General features: G+C 47.0%; 1 protein-coding gene and 1 long non-coding RNA gene across 6 annotated transcripts in view; one reads left to right on the top strand and one right to left on the bottom strand.

Annotated features, from left to right (window-relative positions):
* Positions 1-19,425, bottom strand: LOC139041026 (uncharacterized). 4 transcript variants are annotated; one of them, XR_011495480.1, is made up of 4 exons: positions 12,278-19,425; positions 11,312-11,398; positions 5,706-5,904; positions 1-5,022 (listed from the first exon to the last, which is right to left on the bottom strand). It is a non-coding gene; the product is annotated as an uncharacterized lncRNA (long non-coding RNA). The 4 variants fall into 4 exon arrangements; XR_011495476.1 differs by having other exon boundaries at positions 5,706-11,398; XR_011495479.1 differs by lacking the exon at positions 11,312-11,398 and having other exon boundaries at positions 12,278-19,414.
* RAMP1 (receptor activity modifying protein 1) overlaps positions 11,701-19,844 on the top strand; it is a 48,593-nt gene continuing 40,449 nt past the window's right edge. Inside the window, exon 1 of one of the 2 annotated variants that reach the window (XM_044751216.2) lies at positions 11,701-11,983. In XM_044751216.2, coding sequence (XP_044607151.1) covers positions 11,932-11,983 — 52 coding nt within the window. In that variant the 5' untranslated portion in view covers positions 11,701-11,931. The remainder of the gene's footprint in view (positions 11,984-19,844) is intronic. The other variant, XM_070489275.1, reaches the window with a different exon arrangement.

Here is a 19,844-nt window from a genome sequence, read left to right as displayed (position 1 = left end):
AGACTTTTTTTTAATAAAAATAGGGTAGAAAGACTGACTTTATCACAAATTAAGATGCGTGTAAAGTGACAGCAAGATAGTATGATATTGGCACAAGGACAGACAAATAGATCAAAAGAATCAAAAAGAGAATGCAGAAACAATATTATGAGTCTTTATTCACTTGATTAGGACAAAGGTATCATTGCAAAGCAGCAGAGAATAGAACAGTCTTTTCACTGAATGATGCTGAGGGGCCGACCCAGTGGCACAGTGGTTAAGTTTACATGCTCCACTTTGGTGGCCCGGGGTTCACAGGCTCAGATCCTGGGCACAGATCTACACACCACTCATCAAGCCACGCTGTGTCAGCATCCCACACAAAATAGAGGAAGATGGACACACACACAAAATTAAAAATGTATTTTTAAAAATTAAAAATGCTGGATTAATTAGATATCCATATGAAAAGAAATTCTCACTATCACGCTGACGGGCATTCTAATACATTGCTGTTGGTACAACCAATGCAAATGAAATTCATCAGTGTCTATAAAAATTGCATATGCATTTGCTCTTTGACCCAGAAATCACACCTCACCAGTCTGTGTCTAGATACACTGGCAAATACAAAATGACTTAGGCACAAGTTTGGTTTTGTGGCATTGTTTGTAATTGCAAAAGATTGGAAATATCTACATATTAGTTATTGTGCCGTCATAAGAGAATAAGAAAGATCTGTACACTGATGGGGCAGTCTTCAGTAGCTATTGTTAAATGACTAAAGCAAAGGAGATAATATATATAATCTGCTGTCTTTGGGTAAGAAAGCAGAAAATATTAATATACATGTGTGTTTGTTTATATTTGTGAGAAGAAACTCTGGAAGAGAAGCTGATAAAATGATTATGTGCAGAGGGTGGGGCTAGGGATAGAAAGGAAACTTGTCTCTTAGTTGAGACTTTGGAAACATCAGTGCTTTACATATGCACATATAAAATTAATGAAACCAGTTGTATATTGAATTGGTCATGTAACGAGCTAAAAGGAATTATTTCAGCTATATTAATATAGCATTTGAGTATACATCTTATAGATATATATTCTGAGAACAACTAGAGCTCTAAAAATATCATAACTGTATGTAATTGTCTAAAGTAATATAATTATTTTGAAACTTTTATATAGAGAGAATAATTATGTTAATGTTAGGAACCAGGATCTTTGTTGTACAAGAAAAAAGATACAGGTAAAAAATCAATAGTTGAATTTCAAAATCCTGTACTATTACATTTTAATTGGAAATATAAATTCATGATTCTGTTCTTCAAAAATACATATTTTTAGCTCTATCCACTGAAAATACTTAGAAGTAGCAACAACCTAGTGACACTGAGCACAGCTAGCGCCCAGATTGTCAGCTCTAAATACCATTTCCTGCTTTCTTCCTTTTTTTTCTTTTCATCTTTGCAGCCACTCATTTAAATAGACTGCATTATGTTTACTTTCTTAGCCATCTTCCTAACTGTCATCTTGTTTCTACCCTCAGTAATCTATTCAGCCTAATCCTGATAATCCCCAAGTTAGTTCCCAAATAATCAGTTAAGTGCTTTCCTCATTCTTCATCCTCCTAAACCAAACTATACAGGTTAGTGAATTTTTACGTAACTATGCCCAGGTCTGTATACCAGGTCAAGGTACATAAGGTTTCTGGCACCTCAGAAAGCTTCTCTGTGTCCCTTCTCACATACCCACACACCCCCTAACCACACAGAGGTGACCTTCTAGGTGCTCAGAACTCAGCAGTGAAAAGATCAAATTCTTGCTTCAAGGTGCCTGCATTCCGGAGAGGAGAAGGAAATAAATCAACAAGCTAATTTCAAATAGTGACAAATTCAACAATGAAGATAAAGCAGAGCAATGGGCCAGAGGAAAACTGGGGAGGGGCCGTACTTAACCAGGGCAGCTTTGGTGAGGGCATTTCACATGAATACAGAACTTCCTCAAGGATGTGTGTTAGGATTTCCTTTTCAGATTTATTTCCCACGGTCCTGTTTGTCTTAAAAATCATAATTTTTGTGTCATAGATATTCATTAGTAAATCAGTGTTTGTGAGTCTGCCTTTGTGACACTAGCCGAGGTCCCTCATAGTGAATGAAGTCACTCGAACATCTCACTTCAGTGATTTTCTGTTCAAGACACTGCCACCTTTTTACCACTATGACAATCCAGTTTTCTCTGTTAAAATAGAATCTGAATAGTTTTCTGTATATATAATCCCTGTGGCCTATTTCTGCTATTGATCTAGTCATAGAGTTTAGTGATAGGCCTAGTCGAGGGACAGAATTCAATGGTAAATGAGTATATATGATACTCATTTGTGATAAATGAGTTTAGTGTCAATGATTGGTTTAGTAGTAGAGTATACTGACAACTAACTGTATACCTTTCTGTAATATTGGATTCAGCATAATCACCACTCTTTACTGTTGATTTCTCCCTTCTTTTCTTGACCTACAGAATTTCCTTGGAGAATGTGTGTTCCCTCCTACAGATAATGTTCTACAGCACTTAGGAAAAAATTGTGGTAATAGCACGATGATGTAATTAGGCTCAATAAATGGATCTAGCTGTTTATAATATTGTACCTTATAGTCCTCCTTTAAAATCCAGCAACTATTGTTTCTACAATATTAAGATCTTCTCTATATAAAATTAAAAGATAATTGTAATGTTTGTAAACTTTCTATTTCAAACTTGTGACTTAGAGACTTCAAGCTATGTATTTTGGATCAGAATAAATGGCCATGTCCCTTTAAAAAGTCTTTGTTAAATTAGTTTTTAAAAATACTGACCAAAAGAAGGTTTCTTATTGTTTCAGAGTTCATTAAATGATTTCCATACATGAAAAATGTAATTTACTTGAAGTTCTTGTCTTAGTTTCAGTTTTCAGTTGTTTTTAAGAGTCTTATATTGAACCGTAGGTAACAGATAGACTGAATCCATAGATGCACAACATTTTGCGACGTGTATATTTTGAAGTTTCCAAGATAGTTAAATTACTGCTGTGATACATTTAATGCATTTTTCTGATTTCGTTATAGAACATTTAGATGTATTTTCCTTGTTTTCACTAGGAACAGGGAACCCATGCATGCTTTGGTAAAGTGCTGAAATTTAAGTGGTCACCATATTGCTTAAGTTTGTTTTGTAATAAGTTCTGTTATATTGGGTTAGCATGTAAATAGGAACAATTTGCAAAGCCCAATTTTATGCCTTATCTGCTAACATATAAATTTCTTTAATTTCTTACTTTTTAAAAGTAACATACTGTTTAAAGTTGCAGTTTTACTAATAGTAAGATGAACATTTAAATATGTGTTTTCTTCTTCAAATGTTTAAAATGTTTAGAGCATTCAATATTTGGTTGATATCACTTGATTAAAGTTACCCATTTAACATTTATATTTGATGTATTTGTATTTAATAAAGGCAGAATCTATAGTTCCACTGTAAATTTAATACTTTCTGCAGGTTTGAGGGCATTTTCCAAGTGTAACTTAACTTACCAGTGTTTATGTGGAATCTACACGGATGGCGAGGCTGCACATCAAACTGCTGGATTTCAGAATTTTCCTCTTTTATAGGCTTTTTGGTTTTATTTTACATATTAATTTGTCTCCAATTATTACCAGATCCATCCCAAATGTCTACCAGGAATTGGGTTCCAGAATGTAAAAAGATAATGTAAAAGAACTCTATTAAATGAAACTTGAGAATCATTGGTTTCGGCCATACATTGAGTTAGTAGAATCCTAGAATTAGGGAGATTTTTTCCTATATGCTAAATTATATGGTTATTTATATTAAAAGGCTACAGTCAGAGTTAGCATTGAATAAAGTTAAAACATGGACTAGACATTATTTTCAACATGCTAGCAGCAATAAGAACCATACTTCTGGTCATTTGTTTCTAAAAGGATTTGATGAAGTAGAATTCGCTTTTAGAATACATAGAGACGAAATTACTGCATTCCTTGGGGAAAATATAGAAAGGATCATTTGAAATGATAACTTTCAACTATTTTGAAATAAAGATGTCCTCACCAAAAACTGAAGGTAAAAATCAGGCAACTCTTGTAGATCAAAAGGCTTCCAGCCATGACCAGTAAATTCATTGCTGTCATTAAGCTTCCCGAGGTAAATATACAAGCTGGAGTAATTCATGAATCTTTTGGAACTGCAAGTGAAAAATCAGTATTTATCTTAGTCCCTAAAGTCTCTAATTTGACATTAGTTAATTATATAAAATTCTTGTAGAATCTTAAAGTACTAGTCAAATTATTCCAAGTTTCCAAATATCTTCAACTAGCAAAGTTTCAGATAATACATTATTGCTCAAAATTATTTTTCTTTCATACAGTATTATTGAGACACTAAGGAGCACTTTAGCTATACCAACTATGATATACAGGTGATTATGTTTGGCAATAACCAGAGACCTAGAATGTTGTGAAAACTCTGATACTGTCACAAAAAATGTGAGACTAAAAATTCCCATTGGCTCTGCCAGTGCCCATGTTAGTTCTAGTCAGAGGAGAGAACGCATAACTGAGAAGCTCAACACAACAGGTTAGTTTCTTTTTAAAGAAATGGTTATCCAACCAGTGTTTGGATGGATTGACTTTGCTGCTTTTTCACTATTGATAATTATATTTATTATCAAGTGTCTTCCTGGCACGTAGTAAAATGTTTAATGAGTGTTAGCTCTTGGGATTGGCAGAATAACGGCCCTCCAAACCGTCCTGTCCTCATGCCCCAAACCTGTGAGTGGGTCACGTGGCAAAGGGAATTAAGGTTGCAGAAGCAAGTACGGTTGCTAAATCAGCTGAGCTGGAGTCAGTCAATGATCCTGGAGTATCTGGGGGGCAGAAGAGAGAGCCGGAGAAATGGCATTTCAGGGAGGACTCCGCCTGCTGCTGCTGCTGGCCTTGAAGATGGAGGAAGGGGCCCAAGCCAAGGACTGCAGGTGGCCTCCGGAAGCTGGAACAGGCAGGGAAACAGGCTGTCCCCTAGCGCCACCAGAAGGAATGCAGCCCCGCCAACATCTTGATTTTAGCCTCGTGGAACCTGTGTCAGACTCCTGCCTTCCAGAAGCATAAGGTAATGAATTTGTATTGCTTAAGCCACCAAGTTTGTGGTAATGTGTTAATCAGCAATTACAAAGCTATAATTGTTATCTCTAGAAAAGTATCAGGAACAATGTAAGATTGTTTACAGGTTTTGCATGTCTTTGCCTGAATTCTGACTCTTGGGGAAGAAACAGTTCGGCGTGAGCCGTGAGTGTTATATAAACCCTCAGCTACCAGTGTTTACATAGAACTTACATCTTAATATCATGATCGTTAAGGTTGATAGTAATGTTCTCCTGATAGATCAGGGAATGTCATTATTATTTATATAATGGGCATCGATTGCTGTAAACGACTTTGCTTTAACTGCCAGGAGCGAGCCCTGAGCTTGGGGTTCATCTCTCATAGTGCACTGTTTAAGAAGGCATGATCTGAAGCCAGGTTCTCTGGGTTCAGATTCCTGCTCCAACTTTGCTGGCTTGTTTAGCCGTGGACAGGTTCCATCACCTCCCTGGGCCTCCATTGTCTGGTGTGTGAAATGGAGATAAGAGGAGGACCTGCCCTCGTAAGCATGGGGTAAAATAAAGCATTTACCTGAGGACTTGTTGGGAGCTGGGAGCGTTCAGTCAGGGTTCGCAGCTGCTGCCAGCGCTGTCGTCAGGCAGTGTGCAGGGATGCGTCTCTGTGCAGTGACTGCGCCCGGACTTGTTGGAGTGTCCTGCTGTTCTACTTTCATTCTACTGTTTTGATTTGTTTTTCTCTTCTGTGAATGTCTATAACTGCCTCAATATTCCTTAGGATAAAGTAGGCCAGAAATTAGAATGTTAGGGGACACTTGATTACAAATGATAGAAGCACAACTCAAACTAGCCAAAGCACAAAAAAGGGAACATTAACTTACATAATTGACAGCTGCAGAAATGACTTCAGGTATAGCTGGATAAAGAGGCTTCTGCCTTCTCTCTCCCTCTCTCTCTGATTCTCTGGTACACACACACACACAGGCACATACACACTATCCTGAATAATTAGGAGTGGTTACAGTGTTCACTAAGAACTTCGGGGAAATAGGCACACGGGCGGCAGTGTTCAGATTATTTGGTATACAGCTGTTTTTTATTTAGCAAGAATTTTAGACTTGCAGAAAAGTTGCAAAAATAGAGTTGATATATGCTCTACATTCAGCTTCCCCTAATGTTAACAATTTACGTAACCATAGTAAAATTATCAAAGCCAGGAAATTAACATGGGTGCAGTCCTCCTAATCACAGATCTTACTCAGATTTCACCAGTTTCCCCCAGCGTTCTTCTTGTGTTCTAGGATCCAGTCCAGTGCCCACACTGCATTTAGTTACTGTTTTCTTCATCCTCTCCAGTCTGTGACAGCTTCTATTTTCTTGTCTTTCATGACCTTGACATTTTTGATGAGTACTGATTAGCTGTTCTGTAGAATGCCTTTTGATTTCAGTGTATCAGCTGTTTTCTCCTGATTATGTTGACAATATGCAGTTTTTGATGAGTGCCACAGAAGTGCTGGGTCCTCAGTACACTGTGTGCGGGTACATATATGCCTTACAGGCAATGTTCTCCTTCATCACTTGGTTACTGTGACCTCTGCCGGGTTTCACCTCTGTAAACTTACTGTTTTTCCCTTGTAATTGAGGGAGATCTTGGATAAGTATGCAATATCTGTCTGTCTTAAAACTTTTGCTCACTGGTTTTAGCATCCATCAGAAATCTTGCCTGAAACTGCTTTTCTTGTGGTGTTTTTCTAATGATGATTTTGTATATCTCTTCATTCCTTCTACAATGACTACTTAGAAGTTTCCTGTTAGGAAAAGCTGTCTCTTCCCCCTGGTTTATGTATTCAGTTATTTATATCAGCATAGACTCGTTGATGTTTATCTTGTTCTGTGAGTTACAATAACAAGACTGTCATTGCTTATTTTGTCACTTGCATTATTCCAGCGTTAGCCATTAGGAGCTTGTGCAGGTTGGGTTCTGTATCTTTGAAAATTGCCATCCTTTTTCAAGTACTTATTTTCTGGCACCACAGGATATTTTAGCCTCATCTCGTAGATTCCCTGCCCAGCCCTGGAATCAAGCATTTCTCCAACAAGCTCTGATTCCTTTTATTGGAAAGTACGATTTGGAAACCAAGGTCTGGTCAGCAGATGTGCTCATTGCTGTTGGAGCTGGAGCAGACAGAGCTAGGAAATATGTGTCTGTTAATCCCTGCCTTCAGACACACCTCCATGTGTTTGTTGCATTCTTGTGTGCACGTAGGGTCATCACAGCATTGTAACCCCTACCCCGGAGAGAGACGGATTTACTAACCAGAGGACAGCAGTGGTGGCCGGTTCTTCTCATCTTCAGCCTTAGAGTGTGCAGTTGGAATATTAGTTTCTAAACTTACGCAGGTTACGCCTTTTATCCTCGATCCCCTCCATGTGGTTGTGTTAGACACTTGTGCCAGAGTCTCACAGAGCAGGGAGGGTCTTCAGTTCATACGTGTGACATCTCATCTCATCTGGTGTTGTGCACTAGCTCTGGATAGACTCAACTGTCATTAATTTTCATAGCATTGGGAGGGTTTAGAATTATTTCCATATCTAGGATGTTAAGGTTTAACCCTTCTGGTACTGTGCCACCTCACCCTTAGGCCGCCTCGCAGCCCCCGTCTTCAGCCCCGCCGTCTCTCCCAGTCCGCCTTTGCTCACCACTCAGATGGGCTGGCTGCGGGTGGGGTGAAGGGGAGAGATCACGTGCTGGACTCCCGCGATTTTCCTCTTTGACTCCCTTAATTTGCAGTCATAAAATTCTCCAAGTGATGCTGACGGCATAGTTTTATGTAGAATTTACTTTCCGCTTCTTGTCTTTGTTTGACTTTGGAGAGGGCATTTTGGGAACTAGGAAGATGTGCAGCCAGTTGTTGTTGTCCTCAGCCACTGCCAGGTACCGAGTGTTTGGGCTGGGATGGCAGTGCCCCATGGGGACTGAGCTGAAGCTCGTGAAGCTGAGTGCCCCTGAGGGACTGCTGCTTCTGTTCAGTGTTTATCCCACAATTGTCCTATGCAAACAAACTGCAGACCTGAGTTGCTACTGCTTATAGACATGGTATCTTGGGAACCTCTAATTCATCATCCATCATGCCTCAAGTTTAACCTCTAAATTGCCAGCCTGGTGGTGAGGACACCAGCAAAATCTTCCCCTGTGAATCAGCAAATTATTGAAAAAGTGTCTACCGAACATGTGATTGGTTTTTTCTTTCCGTGCTTAAAGATGTTGCTCCATCGTTGTCTGGTTTGCGTTGTTTCCATGAGAACACTCCTGTCACCTTTATCTTTGTTCCTCTCTACATAATGTATCTTTTTCTCTGGCAGCCTTTAAGATTTCCTCTTTCTTACTGGTTTTGAGCAATTTGATTATGAGGTGTCTTGGTCTTTTTTTTCTTCATGATTCCTATGCTTGGAGTTTAATAATATTCTTTATAGGTTATAGAACAGTTTTTACACAGTCGTTCACATGTTTCTGTGTGCCAGGACTCCAATTACACATATATTAGGCCACTTGAAGTTGTGTTAGTTGTCTTTTGTCCTGGGATGTAGTAGTTACTTGGAAATCATTTGATCTTGTCAGTTGTCGCTTTTCCGCTTTGTTGGGCAGCCTTCATAACTTTTCCCAACTCCAGAGGCAGCACCCTTCTACTGATCTCTCTGACATCAGCTTAGCTCAAAGTTTCTCCACTACAGGTGGTGGGAACTGGAGCTATTCCTGGCCCTGTGTGAACTCTTAGGGGTTGCTCCAGCCTGCTCCTTTCTGGTGGCTCTTCTCCCCGCCTCCGCTGGTGTCCTGGTGAGTGTGCTGTGACTCACGGGGACGCTCTGCAGCTCTTCTCTGTGCAGCTCCTCCTCCAGTTCTCTGGAGCCCTGCCAACTCCGGCTGCTGTGGCTGCTCTGGGCTCCCAGCTGTGTCTCCTCGACCCTGGGAGACCCTGCCCTCTGGTTCCCTACCTACGCTGTGGTCTGGAAGCTGCAGGCAGAAGGCTCACCTCACCTGCTTCCCTGCTCTCAGGGCTCCCTGTCCTGCACCGCCTGTGGTCCAGGGTGACAACTCTTGTTTCATCTGTTTTGTCCAGTTTTTTAGTTTAAGGGAGGAGGGTAAATCCAGTCCTGTTACTTCATCATGGCTGGAAGCAGAAGTCTTCCTATGTTTGAATTTTTAGTAGTGTTGACCTGTCTAGATTGTGTCTTTAACCCTGCTGTGCATGCAGTAAAGCATCTGCCATTTTCTCACCTCATCCATCGTTTAACCTAATGTCCATCTAGATGGAGGGGTCTGGGGAGAGGAATGATCTTCCATGCTACTATCGCTGGTTAGAAATACAGATACAGCGGACAGAATCTAGCCAGGGTGAGGTTGTCCACTCGAGATATGTGTCATAGCCGTAGGGGCAAGTGGTGAGGATCTGCCCCACTTTCCCACCTTTTGCGGAAGGGAGACCCATAGTAATTACTGGGCCTCTCACCCAGACCCAAGGTGCAGGGCTGAAAACCATCAGGAGGGAAAACCCAGTGTGTATACCCCCCACTTTGGCATTCCCCCCAAATTATGAACTTCCAAAGCACATGAACTTGAGAAATACACTTTGTCTTAGTAGGTACATGTGTCTGTTAGGGGCTGTGTGAGAAAATGGAAAGGAGGAATGGCAAGGGCTTCCCCTGCCGCAGCCTCGCCTCTGCTGCAGTTGAGCTTCAAAGAGGAAATGGTGCAAACACTGGCTCCTCCTGAGCCTGGGGCTGAACACACAGGAGTCCCAGGTCCTTCAGGTGATGAACAAAGGGCCCAACTCGAAGATGCAGAGAGTGCACCAGCCTAGAGTGGAAAGAGTGGCTTGGTCTGCGAGTGGAGGGCGAGTCTGAGAGCACAGAGAGACATGCTCTTCTCCCTCACTGGTGACTGCCTCGTACAGGACTCCCAGCGGACCTGTCCCAGGGCTCGGCTGGGGCCCCACTCAGCCCCCCCAACTGTGCCATTCCCACGTGGCATGGTCCCTGGCCACTGGCCCTTAGCTCTGGCCCGTAGTCCCCTCGAGCACTCCTCTCCCATGCAGCCCTCAAGACTGCTTCCACCACAGCTGAGGCAGGGGTCCCACACCCGCCGTGTGTGGTTCCTTTGTCTGGCATTCATGTTGTCACTGAGATCTTTGGAGTTTGCCCCACTAGATTCACGAGCTGGAGGGCAGGACCTGCACTGTTTACCTAGCACAGTCTTGCCCATAGGAGGCGCTCAAATGACTGTCAAAGGAACAAAGTGTGAGGCCAGGCCGCCCAAGGCGGGGTCTTCCTAAGGTTCAGAAAGAGGAGCTAACAGAGAGCTGTGCCATCCTCCCAGCCTGCGTTCAGAAGGTAGATGGATGGCCCCCTGGCTGTCAGCTGCCTCCTGTTCGCCACACTGACAGCAGGTGGCTCTCTTGCCTTTCATTTGGCATAGGGAAATGTTCATTCAGTCCATGTGGGTTGACCACAGATTGCGCACTATGCAGTGTCCTTCTCAGCCACAAAGGAGATGTGACCATTGCACTCAGGTAGTGGTTCTTCGCCCTCTCGAGGGCAGTGGTTGGTTCATGGGCCTGAGCACAAATTTACGCAGTTGCTCAGTGTTCTTCTTGGAATAGGACGTTACAAGAAGGAACCACCGCAGGGTGAAATCCAGCCCCAGTAGGGCTTTGAGGGCTGAGGACAGCTCAGCTGCCCTGGGCTCGTGCCTCCCGACTTTGTCTCCCCGTCAGACCTGTGCCTGGGGAAGCCTGCTCTGCCCCGGGGCTCGTGTGTCCCCTCAGGGAGCCCTTGTCTAATCGCTCTCTAAACGAATACACCCAAGCTTCTCGTCCTTTCCTCCCTCAGTTCTTCACGCGGGCTCCGGAGTGACCACCTCCCAAGGCAGGTCTAAGCTGTCCTCTTTCTGTGTAAGTTCGGGTTAGAACTCTATCTGAGCCCCTCGCAGCCTCCTGCCAGCCTCCCTGCCTCTCACCACCCATCCTGGCAGCAAGTCCATAGGGGCACCTCCCAGTCCCCCCAGAGAGCCCTGTTTCCCCGGCCTCTAGGACTTCTGTGCGTGCCTGCCTTGCCCCTTTGCCTGCGGGCAAGCCGTTCCCCACCCTGCAGGTCCTCGGCATTGACTCCAGTTTCTCACTGTACCTGTGGGTCCTTTTTGCGTTACGTTACTCTGAGTCTCCCCGGGCGCCACGGCTGGTTTTGTCCCCGCGGGATCCCCAGTGGCCGCACCTTGAGGGAGAGCTAGATGCAGAAGGTGGTCTTTGTCTTTTGCAGAACAGACCCTGCCTCCCACCCCAGGCGGGAGCGGCCAGAACCTGGGGAGAGGCGGGGCTGGCGCTCGGGTCGAGGCCGAGGCGCCTGGTCTGGGACACCATCCCTAGTTGAAACTGTCCCTCCGTTCGGCTAACGTTGCAGGAGCGGAGCGCCTGTGCGGGCGCCCGAGAGTGCGTCCTGCCGGCAGGGCCCGGAGCCGCCGCGCCGCCCGCCCTCGGTGCAGCCCTTCCCGGCCCGCGCTCGCTCCGCGCCGTCCGGGCCACTTGCGGGAGGGTCGGGTCGCTGTCAGCCGCTTCCACCCGTCCCGGCGCCCCGGCCCGCAGGTGCTGGCCGCCCGGTTCCCTGCCGCCGGCCCTCCCGCGCGGTCCCAGCGCCCCCCTCCGCCCCCGGGCGCCGCAGGGGGCCGGCCGCCGCCTCCCCAGCTCCCGCCCCCGGCGCCGCAGCGGGCTCAGTCCTCGGCGGGCGGACTCGGCTCGGCAGCGCGCGCCATGGCCCAGGACCTGCGCGGCCTCCCGCGGCGCGGCCTCTGGCTGCTCCTGGGTGAGTAGGGCCGGGGTCCCGACTCCCCGACTCCCTGCCGGGCGGTCCCGAGGGGAGACGGGCGCCTGTCCCGCGCGGGGCCCCGCGACCAGCTGGCGGGGTCGTCGGAGCGGCGGGCGCCGCAGCCCTGGCTGGGCGGGAGGCCCCGAGGCGCAGGGGACACGGGCGCGCGCGCGGGGCTCCGCGCAGGGCTGCGCCCCCGACCGGGGAAAGGGGCGGCATCAGGGACATCGCGGGGGCCAGGGAGTTTTGAAAGGCAAGGAGCAACTGTCTCCCGCGCACCCGGGAACTCACTTGTTTTCAGGAGGGAAAATAGGACGCGCCGGCTTCCCCCTCCCGGTACCTCTGTGTCCTGGAGCTCGGAGCTGTGATGGCCAAGAGTGGGAGCCGGCGCCTTGCAGACTATTTGGGAATCAGAACCACGGCCCATTTATCTAGAAATAAGTTAAAACTGAAAATCTGACTCCTTGTCACAGCAGTTGCTTATTTGCAAATAAATCTTCCCTAGGATGTCCTTTGCAAACATGAGGCCAGCCGTCCTCCTCTGGGACATTCTCACAGCTTTTCTTGTTTGCTTGTTGACTTGGCACTTCTGGCTAATAAAAATTCAAAGAGGGCCTGCTGGTGAGGTGGCAGAGCATGCTCGGCTTTTGGTTTTGAGAGAGATTATAAACCTAAACTCAGTGGTCACAGGAATGAGCACAAGACTTAGCAAAGTTTAGGAAAAACTTGTCTTCACTTCCCTGTCCACAGTGTTTTCATAAAACCCTAAAACTGAAACCGCGTGGTGACAGGAACGTGCACAACACTGAGCAAAATTTGGCAAGAAATTGTTTTTACTTCCCTTTCCACAACGTTTCATAAAATGCTAGGAAGCATTTCTAGACCGCTTTAGCTATTGGATTCACTTTGTGTGTTTAGTTACCTTTTAATAGACACTAGGGCACTGAAGTGGAATAATCGGGTGGTCCTGGGAGGACCCCCAGCTATCACTGGTACTTGTGGCCTTTCCCCAGAACAGGTGATGTTGGTCAGAAGCAGCTGCTGCACAGGTCCCCCTCGGTGCTGGCGCTGATGGTGATGGGGTGACCATCGCACGGTTTTTGTAGCTGGAGAAGCTTGGGGCAATGTGGCTTGTCCTGGAGATGGCCCAGCCGCTGGGGGGTTGGGGGGTACTGAGGGCTGCACAGGAGCTGTGCGGTTCCAGGTCTCCCTGTTCCTAGACCTCGCCAACAAGTGTCGATCTGCATAAACCCTTGGCATCTGCTTCAGTCTAATACAATCTGAAAACTGATCTTGCCGCTTAAGGGTTTTGGCTGAAGTTATGTGAAAAGCAAGATCTTATGATATTATTCTCTTCTTTTGTGTTTAGATCCCTTTGGCTTGACATGGAACTTACTGTTTTGGTTTCCTAAGAAATGAACATTTCTCTCTTAGCAAGACAGAGAGCTGGGTTATGTCATTTTTTTTTTTTTACCATAAATAAACAAATAAAGGCTCTTTCCTGGTATCTAGAAGCTGCACCCTCTAAAGGTTGTGTAAGCAAAACGCTATGTCACGATCATATATAAAGACCTTCCTTATTTACCAGGAAAGCAATACATGCTCTACTAGAAGTCCGAAGTCCTGTAATCTTGGCATGATTCTGAGTGGTCTGGCTAGTGTTGTATCTTGGAAAAATAAACACAACTTTATGAAGTTATCAGTAAATTAATGTCATTGGAGCCCAGCAGTAGTTAGTAGAATTACAGAGCAAAAAGCCTTTTCTTCCCAAGTTGCAGCATTAGCCAGATCTCCCTGGTGGTGAAGATTTTGCTACCCAAAACGGCAATGTGGAATTTCCTTGTTTTCTTTTTTTAAGTATGCTAGGCCATAGGTTCAAGAAGTCATCTGCAACAGCTTTACAATCAAGCTCTTTTTCTTATTCGACCTGCATGCAGTTATTAAAATCTCGCTATTCATATGATTTCTTTCTGCTCCAGGCTTCATGTATGGTCTTCTGTCTACAGAAGACTCTGATGCGACCACATGCCTTTTAAAAGTTTTGTATATAGCCGTGAAAAGTTTGTCATCAATCAGAAAAGAAGGAGGTTTCCAGCAGACCCGGGGTTATTCTATGATGACTGCCTTGTGAGCTCCTGTTTTTATGAGCCCACCTTCGCCCAGGAGTGCCGAGGCTGACTTGCATGAACTCACCTGTCATCTGTCCTGGGAAGCACGCGCCTTCCCTGGCATCATGCTGCGGGGGTTGGAGGTTTTCTTGCAAGGCTGCTATATTTATTGAAACAGAGAACTTTCTTTAAATACAAGTGTAACGGTTTGGAACCGACTGGGACATCACGGTAAATGCAATATAAGTGACCACTGCAGATTGTCATGTTTTTTTAAATCTGGAGGCTGTTCTAATCCTGGAGTCCAGATCTGAAGGAGTCTTATTTGCTAATCAACTCAGTGTGTTTGTTTACTCTGTATATTTAGCTGCTGGGAGAAATTTCTGGATTTTTGTCTCCCTTCTGTCAGTATGTGCCGGTCAGTGTACATATCGTCAGTCCCAGGTCAGGGCTGTTGAGAAACGTTTATATCCACATTGGAAGTGGGGGTGAATGACACTTCAAGGAAATGGTTTAGGTAGAATTCTTACTTAAGAGAAATAGCTAATTGGAAAAAGTTTGTTCCTCCTGATTTTATTTCCCCCAGAATGAGCCAATCCCACAGCTTCTACTTAGCTAAAACTGGCTTCTGGCAGAGTATGTAGTGTGGATGCCACTTGTAGTATAAATTTCAGTGAAAATGCAGAGCCCCCGAGAGTAGAACCCCACGGGTTTGGCTCCCAGGGCCCCTTCTTTGGCCGCGAGCCCATCTTTCCCGAGATCCACCTGGCATGGTGGGCTCTCCCCTCAGAGGCACTGACCCAGGCCTGCCCACGAGGACTGTCCCCGGGAGGGCACAGGACGCAGGCTGAGCGATCCTTTTTCTTCTGGAGCTGTGGGGGGAAACTCTTTCCTCTGGACTGGAGCTGAGTGTTGGGCTGCCAGATCCCATCCTGTGAGCCACGGGGGGAGGGGGGTGTCTGTCCATGACAACACAGACAGACAGACAGAGCTCTCCTGACACCTTTCCTGCCCCTGGATCCAGCCAGTGGGGTGGACTTTTCAACCCTGTGAACCCATCACGTTTAAGCTGAGTGTGTCCCTTGCAGGACGGTGCCTGATGGGTGGCAGATGCTCAGTGGGCTCTGAGAAGGGCACACCTGGGGGCCATGGGAACCCTGCACAAGAGCCTCTTGTTCCACTGGGGACTGAGGGAAGGCCTCCTGAAGGAGGAGATGCTGCAGCTGAGAAGACGTGCAGGCTCTGGGAAGGGGATGAAGGGGAGATGGGTGCTGTTGTGGCTTGAGCACCTCCTCTGGGCCCTGGGCCGCCTGCCTCTGCCCTTCAGGTTCTTCTTGACAAATGGAGAGACAAGGCCATGCATCACCTCTGCCCTGTCCCCAGCCCACCATACCAGAGGCGCCCTTGGGCTCCCATTCCCCGCTAACACACACAGAGCCCCTAGAGGGATGTCCTCGTCACCAGCCCTCCCTGCCTCCAGGACAGGATGACCTTGGGGCTGGTGATGTTTCTAGAGAACTCGTTTGTTCTTACTGAGGAGGGTTGTGTCAACACCATGGCCATAGGAGGGCTCCCAACCTCAACAAGACCTTATTTATGTTAACATAATGAAGTTATTGTTGTCTGGGGAAAAGATTTTTTTTCCCTCAGACTGTTTTATTTCAGTATTTTCTTTGACATTGAAAGCCATCACTTCAATCATCGTTTAAAACATGGATTCTAAGCAGCTTTGTGGGAGCAGGGTCCATGGAGACGCACCCGCCCAGACTCGGCAGGGGGTCTGGGGACCCGTGGGCCTGAGCATCACAGCCGAGCCTTTCTTACTTTATTCCTCATTAGGCCTCACAGTGTCGCCTTTATTTTCCTCTTCAGTCACTACCTCCCTCCCACGAGGAGTTCCCATGGTGGAGTCTGTGGGACCAGAGACAAGAAACCCCAGCCGGCCTCCCCTCCCACCTGGCCCATGTCCACTCTGCCCTCTGCTCTCTGCCCTCCAGTCCCACAGGCCCCGCGGGCCAGCACCTCCCCTCTCTCCCAGCTGACTGCCGGGCCTCCAGGAAGCCTTCCCTGGTCACCCCCAACCACCACCACTGGAGTGTGACCCTCTGCTGTGCCCCCTGCACGTCCCCCTCAGAGCTCTCGTCACACCACATTGGCATTGTCCCCCTGTATGTGTCATGCTTGGACTACAGGTCAGCCCACCTCTGGGTGCCTCCTGTCAACAGCTCCTGAGTTAAATGAATTTGCCGGAAACCAAGGGGGCAGGGAAGCAGAGTGAGCTGGGCCGGCTCACTCATAGGGGCTGGGGTGCAGCCACCCACACTCCCCAGGGCTCCATACCCCACCTGAGAGGCTCACCAGGAAGGAGTCTCCTGAGCCAGACTTCACCTGGGACGGCACCTGAGCAAATGAAGGGGTCGTAATGCTTGCCATACTGTCACGTAATCTGGCCGGTTGTCCACTGGAAGAAAAGCAGTCCTTGTATCCCACAGCAAAACCCCACATCACGGGGGAAGAAGTCTAGAAAGCATAGGCACTCAAACAGCAGTGGTGACACTAACAACCATTTGCCTTATTGCCTCTAGAAGATTCCGTGGGTCCATTTGTGAGGGGAAAGATGGCTGCCAGCTGGGTGGGTGGACAGATGAGGGAGCATTGGGAAAAGCACTAAACTTTGCCTGATAACTTCTACCTGTCACATGACACAGGTGCGTCATATAGCATCGTGACTGGAAGAGGGGGTCTAGAAGCCAAGGATGCTGCTAGGCAGCCTACTGCTGGAGGCTGCCCAGGACAGCCCCCCACACAAAGAATGGTCCAGCACAAAATGTCCGGGGTGCCCAGGCTGGGGATCCCTGTTCCATGTAAACGACATATAGAAAAGGTGCTATTTACACGGAAGGAAATGAGCCATGGGAGTAGAGCTGGAGGTGGCGGCCCTGGTCCTGAGCCCTAAGGAGTTTGGGAAGAGCACAAGGACAGTTGGGCAAAGGAACTTTCTGGAAACCTTTGTGACTGAAGCATCGGGGGGAAGGGGTCTTTGAGCCAAGGCTCGTGCTGGAGGGGGACCCGATCCTCTGGGCCAAGGTAAGCAGGTCAGATTTCATTTCAAAGGCAAAGGGGGACCCTGGAGGATGTTACACGGGGCCATGAGATGGAATGTCTGGTCTGAAAGAGCCCTGGGCTCCTGCACAGAGCGGGGCTGGAGGCTGGGAGTGGGGGCAGGAGAGCAGGTGAGAGATGGGGGTGTGGGCGAGGGCAGAGGAGTGAGACGGAGGGAGTGCAGAGACTCCAGAGAGTTCCAGGGGTGGAGATGAAGGACGCGAGGGGCAGGAGGAGGCAAGCCCAGCCAGGCCCCCGGCAGAGCCGTGTCCCGGGAGCCGGCGCTCCACAGCTTCCAGGTAAAACACTTCAAATTTTAGGTAAATGACAAATTGTTTTAGCGTAAACATGTCACATGCCATATTTGTGACATACTTATACTAAAAAAAATTGTTTGACACTCAAATTTAACAGGGCGTCCTGTATTCTGTTTGCTAAATCTGGCAGGCCCATCCACAGCAGCCACACTGGGTTAGATGTCCCCTTGGACACTCAGGGACAAAGGCAGGTAGGCAGGTGTCCAATCAAGTCTGGGACACGGAGGAGAGGTATAGCTGGGAGGGACGTTTGGGGTGATGTCAGTGTCGGGACAGTGTGAGATCCTCGGATGGAAGGGATGGCCGTGGATAGAGATGGGGCGCAGGCTCTCCACAGAGGCTGGGAGGGGAGGCCAAGGCCCCAGAGAGACAGTGATGGAGACGTGGCCGCTGGGTGCCACTGGGCACTCTGACAGTGGTAGCATCCGTGGGGTGGTGAGGAGGGAAGGCAGATGAGTGGGGTCATGCGTGGAAGAGGCGGCAGTGAACGCATCCTGGAGAACACATCCCTGAGAAGGGATGCCGAGGGGTCCGCCAGAGAGCGTGCCCGTGGGGGTTCCTCCACTGTGCCATGGTTTTAAACAGGCAGATCTTTGATTCATCTGGAATGTGTCCTGATTTTCTCACTAAATATCTACTGGGATTTGCATGGTAATTGCGCTGATTTATTGATTGACCAGGGAGGATTAATAGCAAGAGCACCTGTCCAAGAAAGAGCAGTCTGTCCCTCCACCCCTCCCGCGGGGGTTCCATTCCCCCTGCAGAGTCCTTGTTCAGTTTCTAGGAATCTCGGGGGTTTGGGGCTGCTGCTATGAATAGGATACTTCCCCCGTTTATCTTCTGCCCCGTCGTTGCTGGAGTGTAAGGAGGCTCCTTTTTCGTGTGTGTTGGGATGCGCTGTCTCCGGTACTCGGGCTCCAGCAGTGCTTGCTTCTTGCTTTGTTCCCCTTCTCCCCTGTGCTTTTTCAGGTCGATGTTAGACCATCTGTAAGGAAGGGGCGTCTTCCCACTGCCTCCCAGTTTGGACTCCTCATTTTGTTCCCTGTTTCAGCCAGGTTGGAGGGGACTCTGCTGAGCAGGGAAGTGGCAGCAGCCGCCTCCCTTGGCTCCCAGCTGAGGGCAGCTATGCCTTAAACCTTCAGGCCTGCTCCTGGGGGCAAGAAGCTTTTTAAGTTCTTGTTTTTTTTAATTCAGGTAACACTGGTTTATAATACTATATAAATTTCAGATGCACATCATTACATTTCGATTCCTATGTAGATTACATCATGTTCACCACCCAAAGATTAATTACAATGCATCACCATACACATGTGCCCTCTTCCCTCCCCACTTCCCCTCTGGAACCCTCTGGTAACACTAGTCTAATCTCTGTGTCAGTGTGTTTGCTTGTTGTTGTCGTTTTTATCTTCTACTTATGAGTAAGATCATATGATATTTGGCTTTCTCCCTCTGACTTATTTCACTTAGCATAATACCCTCAAGATCTATCCATGTTGTCACAAATGGCCGGATTTCATCATTTCTTATGGCCGAGTAGTATTCCATTGTGCATATGTACCATGTCTCCTTTATCCATTCGTCCCTTCATGGGCACCTAGGATGCTTCCAAGACTTGGCTGTTGTGAATAATGCTGCGATCTATGTGCGTGTATCTTTAAGCATTCATGTTTTCAAGTTCTTTGGATAAATACCCAGCAGTGAAATACCTGGATCAAATGGTAGTTCTATTCTTAATTTTTTGAGGAATCTCCATACTGTCTTCATAGTGGCTGGACCAGTTCGCACTCCCACCAGCAGTGTATGAGGGTTCCCTTCTCTCTACATCCTCTCCAACACTTGTTATTTCCTGTCTTGTTAATTATAGCCATTCTGACTGGAGTGAAGTGATATCTCATTGTAGTTTTGATTTGCGTTTCCCTAGTAATTAGTGATGTTGACCATCTTTTTTTTTTTTTAAAGATTGGCACCTGAGCTAACGACCGTTGCCAATCTTTTTTTTTCTGCTTTTTCTCCCCCAGTCCCCCCAGTAGATAGTTGTATATTTTAGTTGTGGGTTCTTCTAGTTGTGGCATGTGGGACGCCGCCTCAGCATGGCTTGATGAGCAGTGCCATGTCCGCACCCAGGATCTAAACTGGGGAAATCCCCGGCCACCGAAGCGGAGCGTGCAAACTTAACCTGACCATCTTTTCATGTGTCTATTGGCCATCTGTATATCTTCTTTGGAGAAATGGCTGTTCAGATCTTTTGCCCATTTTTTAATTGGGTTGTTAGTTTTTTTGTTGTTGAGATGTATGAGTTCTTTATATATTTTAGATATTAACCCCTTA

The sequence above is a fragment of the Equus asinus genome, chromosome 19 (assembly GCF_041296235.1).
Source record: "Equus asinus isolate D_3611 breed Donkey chromosome 19, EquAss-T2T_v2, whole genome shotgun sequence".
NCBI lineage: Eukaryota > Metazoa > Chordata > Mammalia > Perissodactyla > Equidae > Equus > Equus asinus.
This window is presented reverse-complemented; position numbering and strand designations above follow the sequence as displayed.